Consider the following 14,528-nt stretch of genomic DNA (forward strand, 5'->3'; position numbering starts at 1 on the left):
GGTGGTTGGGAAGTAATTAGGGGGAAGAAAGAAAAAGAATTTCTTCCCTGAGAGCTCCTGATTTGCCTTCTCTGTTTTTTTTTTTTTTTTAAAAGATTTTATTTATTTATTCATGAGAGACACAGAGAGAGAGAGAGAGAGGCAGAGACACAGGCAGAGGGAGAAGCAGGCTCCACGCAGGAAGCCCACCGTGGGACTCCATCCCAGGTCTCCAGGATCACACCCTGGGCTGAAGGTGGCGCTAAACCGCTGAGCCCCCCGGGCTGCCCTCCTTCTCTGTTTTCTTGCTCACAGATCAGAATCTAGGTTTAGTACTCTGTTATACTTACACAAGCACCTTTCTTCACTTAAATATTTTATCAGTTGAATTGAAGATCTGTTACATTAAGCATGTACTTCAAAGGTTGGTTAAGTTAATTTTTTGACAGTAAAGGCATGTTATACTTTAAATGAGTAAGGGGTGAATTCTGATACCTCTACCCGCCGTAGGAATTCTTACTGCTGAAAAACTGGCTGGGTAGGGTGGTGGTGTCCAATTCTGAAAGACTCCCAAACGTTTTTACAATTTTAAACTTGACCATTTTCCTTTAAGAGATACTAAGTTCTTAGGGTTAGCTTTGTGCCAAAATTGGTTTGGGGTCACAATAATAGTGCTTATACTGTGCCAGGAAGGACTGTCCTGAAAAATCTTTATGTGGTATTATATCTGATATGGGGATAAGATAAGTCTGTGGCCAAGTTGGAGTTTTTTTAAACAGGAGAAAATCAAATTTAACTTTATACATGCAAGGGAATTCACACAGGTATGAGATGCCCTGCCTCTATTGGGTTTTAATCTGCTTCTATTGGCTGTTTCTACTTCAACTATCCTCTCCCCATTATTAGTATCCTTTTCACAATCTCATCAAATAGATTTTTAAAAATGTTTTTAGTGGGGTGCCTGGGTGGCTCAGTTGGTTAAGTGTCTGTCTTTGGCCCAGGTCATGATTACAGGGTCCACTGATTGAGCCCCATGTTGGACTCCCTGCTCTGCGGAGAGTCTGCTGCTTTCTCTGCCCTTCCTCTTCCCCTTACCCCTCCTCCTGCTCGAGCTCTCTAGTGTGTGTATACTCTCTATCAAATAAATAAATAAAATCTATTTAAAAATGTTTTTGGTGAGAGGATTAATCAGGAACACCAATTTTTAGGTGCTTAATGCAATTAATATATAGAGAAAAAATACCTGTTTTCTACTTTTGCTTCTTTAAAAAAGAAGTTGTTCATCTTATAATGGTTTCTTAAGTATTTCTCTGGCAATCTGTGAGTCCTCTTTATTGTTATTTGCAGACAAAAGTTATTCCTAAAGTAGTGTACTCTTTGACACATAAAGGTGCTTGGCAACCTGATAGCAGTATGAAAAATATAATGGTATGATTTGCAAAGGGCCATCTGTTGTCTAGATCCTGGTTAAATTAAGAACATAGGGCAGCCCGAGTGGCTCAGCGGTTTAGCGCTGCCTTCAGCCCAGGGTCTGATCCTGGAGACCCCCTATCGAGTCCTGCGTTGGGCTCCCTGCATGGAGCCTGCTTCTCCCTCTGCCTGTGTCTCTGCTGCCCTTCTCTCTCTCTCTCTCTCTCTCTCTCTGTCTCTCTCATTAATTAATAAATAAAATCTTTAAAAATTAATTAATTTAATTAAGGGAATCCCTGGGTGGCTCAGTGGTTTAGTGCCTGCCTTTGGCCCAGGGCGTGATCCTGGAGTCCCGGGTTCGAGTCCCATGTCGGGCTTCCTACATGGAGCCTGTTTCTCCCTCTGCCTGTGTCTCTGCCTCTCTCTCTCTCCCTCTGTATGTCTTTTATGAATAAATAAATAAAAATCTTAAAAAATTTAATTAAAATAGGAACATAAATTGCAAGCAGCTTTCTGTTCATTAATAAAAGCAAACTATAGTATATAAAAATCAGGAAATACTAAGAGATAGTCATTTTAATGCCTTAATGTGCATCTTTCTATATCCTTTTCCATATACATATATAGGCAGCTATGTACATGTATGTGTATGTATAATATAACATTTACTTCTATGTATTACTTAAAAAGTAATTATATGTGCCAATAACTTCATCAGTCAAGGTTTTGGGTGTCTTTGAGATGTGCAGAACAGAGTCTTAAGCCCCATAGGACATTGAGAGAACCATTAGATAAAATTCCTATCCTCAAGATATTTATAGTCTAGCTGATTAAGATAGGACAAATATATAAGAAGAAGAAACGTGAAGTCCAGTGCGGTGACTAAACAACCACTCAGGAGGAATTGAAATTAGCTTTCACGAATCAGTAGAGATGGACAGGTTAGGGAAGATAAGTACCTGGTTTGGAGTGTGGGTTTACCAAGTGGTTAAATGCTGCTTTCATCCTCATCTTTACTCTGGGTACTTACTTTAGATGTCTAGGAGAATATTGATTCCATTTATACAGGTAGAGAAGTTGAGAGGAAAAAATCGTTACTATTGCAGAAAGAACTTTAAGACATCTAAGTATGCAGGCGGAGAGCTATTTCCTGCTCATAGTTAAAGAGCTAGAGTTCTGGTGAAGAATCACAACAGCTTTGAGAATCATCTACTTACAGACATTAGACGAGTTTTCCAGAAGGAGGGTACGACAGTAATTGGGTTTATTTCACACTGTCCTTTTTGCCAAGTCAACACTAAATACCATGACAAGTAATATATAATCTCCATTTGTTAGTTTAAAAGTGAGGGTTTGGGGAAAAAAAAAAAAGTGAGGGTTTGTGTCTGTTGTGCCAAAGTTAAAATTTGTGTATTTGATATTCTGGGACTTCTTGGTTTGCTTCATGGTTTAATAGTTGGGAAATAATAACAAAATGTGTGAGAGAGAAAAGAGGTTTGTTTTCTTTTTTTTAAGTTCTCACGTCTAACTTAAATTTCCAGATTCTCAAGTGATTTCTATTCTTGTCTTACTGGGTCTAATTATCTCTGTTTAGCTTTTCACTTATAAATCATGTTTCATATATGTGAATAGCTTTGGGAATGTGACCTTTCTCATGACCCTGTAAGCTAAGATTTTGCTTTGCATTTCCCAAAATAAATGTCACTAAAACATATACATTCTGCTTTTCCCCTAGGTAAAAATCTCTACACCAATGAATATGTAGCTATCAAACTGGTGAGTAGAATTTATATTTGTGGTAATTATGTTTTGGTACTCTCGTCCCTCACATATCTTTTTACAGGAAATAGTTGTAAGGATTCACAGGAATACTAATATTTTTTTCCTTTGCATATGATCCCACAGTCACTTTCCCTCAACTATATATATATAGTGCTACAGTGATTCATCACTGCTATATAGTCTAAAGCTATATAGTCAGATGATGTTAATTATAGTTTCAGCAACAATGAATCAAAAAATAGTTATTAAAAAATAGCTGGAAGAAAAACAATTGTTGGGAGACTAGTAATTTCTGTGAAGTTTGTACCTTTCAGAGTGCTATTTTTTGAAAGATAAAGCTGTTGGAAATTTTATCATTTTCTTTTGCTTAACTGTGACTAATCCAGTTTTTAAATGTATTAATATACTTTTAGTAGAGAACCAAATCTGACCCACCAAATCATTGCCTTAAAAAGTTGTCAAATATGAAAAACACATCTTGTGGTCAAATTTGAAACAAAAAATTGACTTTTGTCAGTACTAATCTTATGAATAACTAACATGGTCATTAAAGATAGCATCCTATCAAGATATATATTATTTTTAAGGAAGAGTAATTTTAGAAGAAAATTCTTTATCTTATATTTAAGGTCAATACAAAATCATTTCTAGTCATATGAAATATGTCATATGACTCGTTTCTATGAAACTGTGTAAATGTTTGTCTTTCTAGTAAGTTTCCCAGGATTTAAAGCAGTTTGGGACTTTATTAGTTGGAAGACAGAGGAGTTAATGATTGAAGGAAGTATCTTGTGATAATTGTCATAATGCTGTTCTTTTCTAACGAATTGCACTTACCACATCCACACCTGTTCTGGGTGTGGATTGAGCTTGTCAGTTTGTGGAAAAGTCAGAGTTGTCTTATGAAGACAACTGTCAGACAGTTATCAGATTGGTTCCTCTACAAAGACATGGACAAGAAGCAGAGCTGAGAGCAGGTAGCTGCTAGGGAACTAAGTGTTTTCTTTTATTTGTTAACTTGGAACTCTTGTTGGAGAAATGGGAACAGGAGGACAGGTAATGCATGTAACAATGCAAGCCAAATATTTTCTAAGATTGATTATCAAAGGATTGACCATATTCTTTATTCATAGGAATTTGATTCCGTAAAAGTGTTCCCTAGTTTATCTGCTTTTTTACTTTTTCTGTTTTACTACTTTATGGCCAAGAGTGAAAGCTAAAAATAGACCTCATGTCATCTAGTATGGTGTATCTCAGGAGCTCATTTCTCTTTCAAATAAATCTTAAATAAAGGCTTTTTATAGGATAACAATCTTGTCTACGGGCTGCCTCTTTTGCTGTTGGTCTGTGTTCTCCATGGGAGATAGGAGGGCAGTAATTGAACTCTTTTTGTTGTAACAGCAAAATTTGCCTTAAGCATTATAGTCCTACAAGGTAGCCGTCTGCTGTCGGTTTAGGATTTCAGGCAGACATGTGTGTTCCAGAATAACCGTGATTCTGGCAAATAGCCAGCCCTCTGTGGAAATGTAATCGGCATCTGGCACAGAAATACAAGGAAGGCCTGCTGGTACTTTTTTCCTTCTACTTTGGATCTTCATTGTGGGCTCTTGTTTCTTAGATTTTTAGGAACCTTTTTAAAAAATCATATAGAACATAAAATAGTATAATGAACCCTTCCTTTACCCCATCACTGAGATTTCTCAGGCTCTTTTTAAAAGAAGTTTGTAACAATTGTTAGAAAAAAAATCTCTCCATGTTGCTAATTTTGCTGCCTTCCACAAGATGTAGACTCAGTGTTTATAATGTCCTTTATTCATAGTGCTTCCAGAAGAGCACCTTGAAGCTGTAATTGTGTGAGCAGACTTTAACTATATGTTAAAGGAATTGGCCTAAAGGATATAAATCCTATCATCTGTGATAAAAAGCTCCTCGTGTCTGAATACATTTGACATGTATGTTCACTTTCAACCTTGTAACTCTAAAGAGTTTTTACTTTTTTTTAATCTGCTAGCTTAGTTACCCAACATCAGATTTTAGTATTTTCTATTAAGATATTCACTGTGAAGTTTTAGAGTATTATATTTGAAGAAGGATCTGTGACTTTTTCCTTCATTGCTCCTTGGGGCTTGTCAGAATCCAAAGACTTTTCTCCAGAAAAACCTCCAGAAAGATCAACTTCTGCTTCCATATTAACTTGTTATCCTGTTTCTGTTTGGTTCCTTGTGACTTATTAGGGATTTTTCTGAAGGACAAATTCCATAATTGGCTGCTTTAACAGTACTATAGTGGAAGATCTAAAACCAAATGGAGACTCTCAAGAGTGATCTTTCTCTATTGAGGACATAAATGAATAAAGAAGTGACTTTACAGTGTAATTAGTCTTATGTACTTTTTCTTTTGATTACAAGAATTTTGAGAAGCTTGAAGTTCAACTGTGCTGATTTTATAATCAAAGAAAAATATGAATTCTTTCATAGAACTCAGTAGAGATATGAACTATTTCAGCCTGCCTGAATTGATTTAGATAAAAGCTTCCTAGAAGCAAAGAGATAGACTAGATAACTTCAAGGAAACTTCTGAATTCTGTGATTTATGGATTCTAGATCTTAAGAAAAATGTCAGAAAACAAGTTCGTTCAGGAAGAGCCTTCAAAGATGATCAAAGAACCAAAAAATAGGACCAGTGAGGAAAGTTTAAAGGAAATGAAATTACATTGTCTGAATAAAGGAATTGAATAGTCTAAGAAATAGACTTAGTCTATTTCTAATAGTCTAATAGTCTTAAGTCTTTGCCTAATAGTCTAAGAAATGATTGAATAGTTTTGTTATTTGAAGATAGTTGTTAGGATCCCTGGGTGGCGCAGTGGCTTGGCGCTTGCCTTTGGCCCAGGGCGCGATCCTGGAGACCCGGGATCGAATCCCACATCAGGCTCCCGGTGCATGGAGCCTGCTTCTCCCTCTGCCTATGTCTCTGCCTCTCTCTCTCTCTCTCTGTGACTATCATAAATAAATAAAAATTAAAAAAAAAAAATGAAGATAGTTGTTATAATGTTCAGAGTTTATTGAAGAGCTATTTTATTTTGTCGAGGACAAAGGAGAAATAGGCTTAGTTTCAGTCATTGAGATTTAAACTACATATAAAGACCTTTGAAATCATGAAATGTGTTTAACATTAGCATGAATTATCAAGGGAAACTGGGGGATCTCCTTCTTCTGAGCCTTTTAAAAGGGCCAAGTGACCATTCGCTGAAGAAAAGACTGTTTTCCACAAATGTTGTTAGGAAAACCGGATATCCATGTGCATTAAAGTTGAACGCTTATGTTATGTTATACATAAAAATTTAACTCAAAGTGGATCAAAGACCTAAATATAAGAGCCAAAACTATAAATCTCTTAGAAGAAAACTTAGGGGAAAAGCTTCACGAGATTGGATTTGGCAGTGATTTTTTAGATATGACGCAAAAAGCACAAGCAAGAAAAGAGATTAATTGAACTTTATAAAAATAAAAAACTGTGTATCAAAGGACTCTGAATACAGTGAAAATACAACCCATGGAATGGGAGAGAAAATTTAAAAACATATATCTGATAAAGAATTGTATCTAGAATTTTCCATTTTAACCCATTTATAAATGTACAGCTCTGTGGCATTAAATACATTCACATTGTTGTGCAATCATTGCCATCATCCTTCTCCAGAACTTTTTCATCTTCCTCAGCTGAAATTCTATCCCCATTAAACACTGACTTTCCATTTCCTCCCTCATAGACCCTGGCAACCACCATTTAACTTACTGTCTCTGTGAACCTGACTACTCTAGATCCCTCAAATAAGTGAATCATGCAGTATTTGACCTTTTGTGTCTAGCTTATTCTGCTTAGCATAATGTCTTCAGGGTTCATCCATGTTGTAATATGTGTTCAAATGTCTTTCATTTTTATGGCTGAATAATATTCTGTGTGTGTGTGTGTGTGTGTGTGTGTGCAGGAAAATGTAATCACATTTTGTTTATTCATATATACCCATTATTAACATGGGTGTACAAATACCAGCTTGGTATTTGCTTTCAGTTTTTTGAGGTATATACCCAGAAGTAAAATTGTTAGATCATGTGGTAATTCTATGTTTAATTTTTTGAGAAACTGCCATATCATTTTCCATAATAGCTGTACCATTTCACATCCCCACCAGCAATGCACAAGGGCTCCAATTTCTCTACATCCTCACGAACACTTATTTTCTGTGATCTTGATAATAGCTATCCTAATGAATACATGGATCTACTTTCCAGGGTGATGTTTAATTTTCTTGTTAACTAGTTGCCCGGTATGCTGTCAGTTCAGAATAATTAACTGGCTGGTTAAGTTCAATGTAGTACAAAATGTAGTAGTTTAGCTGTTTTATCTCCAGGGTCTTTAGAAAACACTATTTTTGCAAACTCGAGCATCATAATGATTAAAGATACATATTTTACTTTTTTAACATACATATTTTAATTGCATTTACAGTCTTCAGTTTTCTTAAGTGTAAAAATAAATATACATACAATGTTCCTACAGCATTATTCATAATAATAAAAACTGAAAACAGTCAAAATGTCTTAAAATTATGGTATATGTGTGTGCATACACACACAGACACTCAGGGGGAATACTACAGCCATTAAAATCTATATAAAGCTTTCTGGGGCACCTGGCTGGCTCAGTCAATAGAGCATATGATTCTTGATCTCAGGGTCATGAGTTCAGGCCCCATGTTGGTCATGGGGCCTACTTAAAAAAAAATACACACAGCTACACACAGCTATTTACTGACATGGAAAGATGTCATCATTACATTGTTGAGTTTTTGTTTTTTTTTTAAAGATTTATTTATTTATCATAGAGAGAGAGAGAGAGGCAGACACAGGAGGAGGGAGAAGCAGGCTCCATGCAGGGAGCCCGATGTGGGCTTGATCCTGGGACTCCAGGATCGCGCCCTGGGCCAAAGGCAGGCGCCAAACTGCTGAGCCACCCAGGGATCCCCACATTGTTGAGTTTAAAGACACACTACAAAAGAGCAAATATAATGTCTTGTGTATTTTATTTTATTTTATTTTTTTTGTCTTGTGTATTTTAAATATATTTTCAAGTGTGTATTATATCTAAATATATGTATCAATAAATATTTGGGAGGACATTCACCAAAATGTTAATAGTGCTTTTTTTAAAATGGTAGGATCTTAGATTATTTTTAGTCTCTTCCTAATTTTTGTGTATTTGAAATTTTTTTTCTGAGCATGTATCATTTTTCTAAAAACAATACTGTTTATCACCCAAAATTCATAATAAAACAAGCAGGGAATACATGCTGGTATTTATTTATTTAATTTTTTTCATGCTGGTATTGAATTCAGAGGTTTAGAAGAATATGTTCCAGGAGAATACCTCTTGGTGAGGGAGCTATCCTTGAATGATGGCTCATACACAGTATTTGTACTTAAATATCTGTGGAAGGGATTGTATATACTTCAGCTTCATCTTCCCCTAGCTGTGCTTTCAAAGAGAAATTGTAGTAAGAAAATGTATTACATATCTCTAAAATATTAAGTGGTCTTAGCTCTAGTTGACTTTGAAAACCTAGGAATGGTAAATTTAGTCTAAATCTGATCACAATTTCTCTTCTTGGGTTTCAGGAACCAATAAAATCACGTGCTCCACAGCTTCATTTAGAGTACAGGTTTTATAAACAGCTCGGCAGTGCAGGTAAGTCAAGTCTCTCTTCTCTGTGTACATAGTTAGCATATAGCTTAGCTGAAAGCCCAAAAGTATGCAGACTTTCTTGTCTAGTTGACCTTTTTTACCAGACCATATATCTCTGCTGCTTCTGCTGGGTAGGTAAATAAACATAGTCACCTAAAGCTACTTGCTCTCTGCTCCTAGAGGGGCAGTTGATTGGGGATCTGTGATGTGCTACGACCATGCCCATAAACCAGCCTTTGAATACTTTTATCCACCTGAAATACACATTGTATGGGGTATTGCTTTTTTTGGTAGTTTCATTCTCTTTTCATTTCTTTATACCAAAAGAAAGGAGGAGGGGGTGGTAATTTACAAGCAATATTTTATCATATTGAGACTATATATCTTTTTTTTTTTAATTAAAACAATTTTTTTAAAGATTTTATTTATCAGAGACCAAGAATGCACAAGCAGGGGGAGCAGAGCAGGCAGAGGGAGAAGTAGGCTCCCTACTAAGCTGGGAGCCCAATGTGGGACTTGATCCCAGGACTCTGGGATCATGACCTGAGCCAAAGGCAGACACTTAACCAATTGAGGCACCCAGGTGTCCTTAAATATTCGTTTTTAAAACATACTAAAATACACATTCTGAAATACCATCACTCATTTTGTCTATTGTCCTCTGAATTTGGAAGACCTATCTTATGTTGTAATAACCTTTGACCTTTGAGGATTTTTAAATTTATAATGTTTTAAAATATGCCTGTTTTTTACCTAAAAGGTCTAATTTCTGAAATATCTTACTGGCTTCTAGAAAAATATCTTGACTATGTGAATGTTAGCAACCCTAAGGAGATATACCTATTGGATACCTCTTGCAAAAGATGAAATTGTTAGCACTGGTTTCATTGCTTGACATTAGTAAACATTCCTAAGCTCTGTGCCTTCTTCAATGTGGCAGTTTTATGTGAATGACTGAAACATGTTTTTATTTCAAGCACCACTATTGGAAGTACTATTGAAAGAATTTGAGGGCGCCTGGGTGGCTCAGCGGTTAGGCGTCTGCCTTCAGCTCAGCATGTGATCCTGGAGTCCCAGGATTGAGTCCCACATCAGGCTCCCTCATGGAATCTGCTTCTCCCTCTGCCTGTGTCTCTGTCTCTGTCTCTCTCTCTCTCTCTCATGAATAAATAAAATCTTGAAAAAGAAAATTTGAGTTTCACTTCCTAGTATATATAGAATTCTCTAAGAGCCACACAGTATTTTTTATTTATTTATTTATTTATTTATTTATTATTTTTTATTTATTTATGATAGTCACAGAGAGAGAGAGAGAGAGAGGCAGAGACATAGGCAGAGGGAGAAGCAGGATCCATGCACCGGGAGCCTGATGTGGGATTCGATCCCGGGTCTCCAGGATCGCGCCCTGGGCCAAAGGCAAGCGCCAAACCACTGCGCCACCCAGGGATCCCAGAGCCACACAGTATTATTCAGGTGGTCTTATATCCTGATTGTGGCAATAATCAGCCATAGTCATAACCTAGGAAGGCCAAGATCTGCCTTCCATTGAACCTAAAATGGGTTCTTACAATAGACTCTTAGCACACGTTTGTTCATTGATTATATCCTTAAATATGGAGAGTTCCAGGCATAGGATTTAATATTGGCAACTGAGTTCATAGGACTTTCGTGTAACTTGAGTCTTTTCTACCCAGAACTAAACTTTTAAAGTTGGCTATTACGTGGTTTCTGTTTTTTTATAAATTTCAGGGTGACAGTTCTCACAGCTTGCTTATGATAAATGTTTATACATTTTCACAAATCTAAGGCTCAAGTAAAAACATGCTAGACACAGCCCAACTTAGAAGTTTGAGGGGGGTGGGGGTGAGTGGGTGATGGGCACTGAGGGGGACACTTGACGGGATGAGCACTGGGTGTTATTCTGTATGTTAGTAAATTGAACACCAATAAAAAATTAATTTATTAAAAAAAAAAAGGAAGTTTGAGGGGGCCTAAGGATGTTGACCAGGCATTAGTGCAGGATTTCCTCTGTGAGCCCTTTCCAGTTGACCTCCCAGATCAGGCCAATCTTCTTTTCAATATGTAGCCAAAAATTTCATGAACCTATTAGGTAGGAATAGCATCTGTGCTGCTGGGTTTATACTCTTCCCGAATACAGGAAGAATATTTCAGATTCTTGACGTTTTGACATTCTCCATGTGCTGAAAAGGATTAATTAGGGAGAGTATTGGAGGAAAGGGGACTTAAAAAAAAATTGCCTTTCACTTAAAGCAGCAAGGAAAAACTACAACCTCTGAGCCTAGTAGGAATAGCAAGAGCTCTGTTTGAGTGGTCAGGCCAGCTATTGGCCACCATTGGTCTCCCTCCCAGTATTTCTGGCAATCATCTCAAAGTCACAAAGCCTTCTAGGTCTTACATGAAGTTCATTGGTGATTTCTGACTCATTTTCTGCTTTTTGAGATCATTCGCTTAAAAGTACCTGTAGTGGGTGTCATTTTTTCAGTATTCTTACCTGCAGCTAAAAAGGTAGCCACAAGCTTTTCTAATAAGATAGGAAGAGCTTCAGAAATCTGTTACAAATTTCTGCCCAATGCAGGAATTGCTCCTAGTTTTCTTTTTTTTTTATAAAGATTTTATTTATGAGAGAGAGAGAGAGAGAATGAGGCAGAGACACAGGCAGGGAGAAGCAGCCTCCATGCAGGGAGCCTGACGTGGGACTTGATCCCGGGTCTCCAGGATCACACCCTGGGCTGAAAGCGGCACTAAACTGCTGAGCCACACTGGCTGCCCCCTCCTCCATAACAAATGCTCATCTCTGCTTGTCTACTACTTACTGTAGAATTTACCACTGTTCTACATAGTTCAGTGTTGGAAAGCCCAGGGCATTGAAAATTATATAGGGCCAAAATCTGTCTTTATTTCCATGGAGCACAGTAAGCTCTCTGTTACTAGCTCAGAGGCATCAAAACTGTTACATGCTTCCCCCTTCACCATTCACCTCCAGTCTTCTTTCAAGCCAAATGTCTTCAGCTCATCAATCTTTCTGTATATATGTTTTACAAACACTTCACTATCATTGCACCACTGTCAAGCATGAATACATGCTCTCTCTCATTCCCTCTCTCCTAGTTATGTTCCTTTTAAATGAGCCTCATAAAAGAGAACCACTAACTCTGGATATGGACATGGTGGGATTATTATCTTTCTTGGTCTAGACACAATATTTCTATTAATTTAGAGTAGCTCTCTTAACCATTTCACTAGTTGATTTTTATGCTTTTATAGTTTTACTCAGCTGAAACCTGTACATCTTTTTTTTGTTTCTGTACGTCTTTTTTATATAAGTTGCCATCAACACAGGCTTTCTGTATTTTGTGGTATATAATTGATTTTGAGTACCTAATAAACCTCTTTAAATTCCACATTGGGATTTTTTTTTTTCAATACTGATTTTCTTCCTGGTGATCATGTATTGAACGTTCTTTAATTGTAATTGCATATCCCCACCCCACCCCCAGCCCTGCAATGAGACCATAAGTTCTAGAAATGACAATGATCATTTACTGATCATTTATTGATCATGTATTGAACGTTCTTTAATTGTAATTGCATATCCCCACCCCACCCCCAGCCCTGCAATGAGACCATAAATTTCTAGAAAACAAGGCTTCTCCCTTGTGTCTTAAGTTTATTTCAAGGCTCGACATAGGTCTTTCACATGGTAGGCAGTTAGGAAGTATTTTGGTGAAGAAAAAAGTTAGGAAGATTTGATAAGCATGTCTTTTTAGATTTTGCCAAGTTAATAAAAATATTTCCTGGGGAAAAAAATATTTCCTGGGGGTTGGCCAAAAAAGGAAATTTATTTTGAAAGTAAATCATTTGACAAGAAAGTAGACAAGACTTCACTGTGTCTTATTATAAATGTGAGCATGAACACCCAGTCCTAACTTACCAGCACAAATATTTCTCTCCCTATTTTTCTAGAGTGAGTTCCAGCTGCAAATGTGATTCATGAGTAGTTAATATTTAAACAGCCAGAGTTTGTATGCCACTCTTCAGAACCTAGGTGATGTGGCATTGTAAATAAACAACCTTTCATGCCAGAAGCACACCCAGTGACCAAAATAATATAATCGTTGTTTTTACTCACTAGTGTTTATCTGTTATCATTCATCACAGGCTGGTGATTTGCAAAATATTTGGGTATCATGACAAAACATACTTAAAAAAAAAAAAAAGCCCAGGTGACTTAGGTTTGTTCAAGGAATTAATTAGTGCTTATAAAATGGATGAGGAGTGCCTGGATGACATAGTTGGTTAAGCCTCCTCCACCTTTGATTTTGGCTCAGGTCATGATCAGAGTTGTGGGATCAAGCCCCAAGTTTGGCTCCCCACTCAGCCCAGAGTCTGCTTGGGTTTCCCGCTCATTCTCTCTCTCTCTCTCTCTCTCTCTCTCATTTTCTGTTCCTCCCCACCCCCAGGCACTTGCACTCTCATTCTAATTAATCTTTTTTAAAAATGGGTGAAATTTTTTGGGAGGAATGAGTACTTATGGATTTATTTATTTATTTATGTGTATTTTTAAAAAGATTTTTATTTATTCATTTGAGAGAGCACAAGCGGGAAGAAGGACAGCAGGAGAGGGAGGAGCAGATACACACATACTCACCCCTCCAGGTGTCCAGGTGGTCCAACATGGAGTTGGGTCCCAGGACCCTGGGATCATGACCTGAACCAAAGGCAGACACTTACCAACTGAGCTATCCAGGTGCCCTGAATGCTTATAAATTTAAAGAATGCTATTCTGACCAGAGTATGAGACTTTAAATTCCCAAAATAGGAACTTCTGTGTTGGCTTTGGGAGTATGACTATTTTTTCCTTAAGAACCCAGGTCTTAATCATTATCTTGGGTTTTTGACTCCCATATTACCCTGACCAGTATGACCTAGAAATTCATATCAGTTCTCTATCCATGGGCAGATAGAGTAGTAGCCCTGGATGATTGTGAACATGGTTTAAGTTGGAACTCTTCCTGCTTATCCGTTCTTTTCTTTGTTTAATCTCTCTAATACCTTTCCTTCCATTCCATTCTGTTCTCTTGTGGGCAGTCACACTTTATGCTTTGTTTGCTGATTGTAGCTTTGCCATCAAGAAATTTCAAACCTGATTATTTACAATGGTTGGTATCTCCAAGATAATCAGGGAAAAAAGTAAAGAGGGCCTTGAGAGCCCTGAAACTGAGAATGATTATCTTGATCTTTGCAATAGCTCTCAATTTTTCTCTTTTCATTCACCATAGAAACTAAGTTATACAATATGAAAGGATATTTTGAAAAGAAATGATACATGCTCTGAGTACCCTGAACTACGTTTCATTTGAGTATCTCTTCTTTTCATATGCAGACCTGTTATGTAGTCAATCTCAGTTCTGTGTAACTACTACTTCTCTCACTTAGCATTATAACATTTGTCATGGTGCTGCAGTCTTCATGTTTCTAATCATTGTGTAGTAGCCTATCAGCCTCATAGGCCATAATGTAGGCACCTATTTTGTGTTGTCAGACATTTAGATTGTTTTAATTTGAGGAAATCATTCCCCCTATTGATTTCTGAT

At 37.1% G+C, this 14,528-nt stretch overlaps 1 protein-coding gene across 1 annotated transcript in view; it reads left to right on the forward strand.

The window, feature by feature from the left end:
- CSNK1G1 (casein kinase 1 gamma 1) overlaps positions 1-14,528 on the forward strand; it is a 177,186-nt gene that overhangs the window by 90,572 nt on the left and 72,086 nt on the right. The window contains exons 4-5 of the mRNA XM_041731455.1: positions 3,125-3,165; positions 8,847-8,916. Of these exons, the coding sequence (XP_041587389.1) occupies positions 3,125-3,165; positions 8,847-8,916 (111 nt within the window). The remainder of the gene's footprint in view (positions 1-3,124; positions 3,166-8,846; positions 8,917-14,528) is intronic.

Source organism: Vulpes lagopus, chromosome 2 (genome assembly GCF_018345385.1).
Source record: "Vulpes lagopus strain Blue_001 chromosome 2, ASM1834538v1, whole genome shotgun sequence".
Lineage (NCBI taxonomy): Eukaryota > Metazoa > Chordata > Mammalia > Carnivora > Canidae > Vulpes > Vulpes lagopus.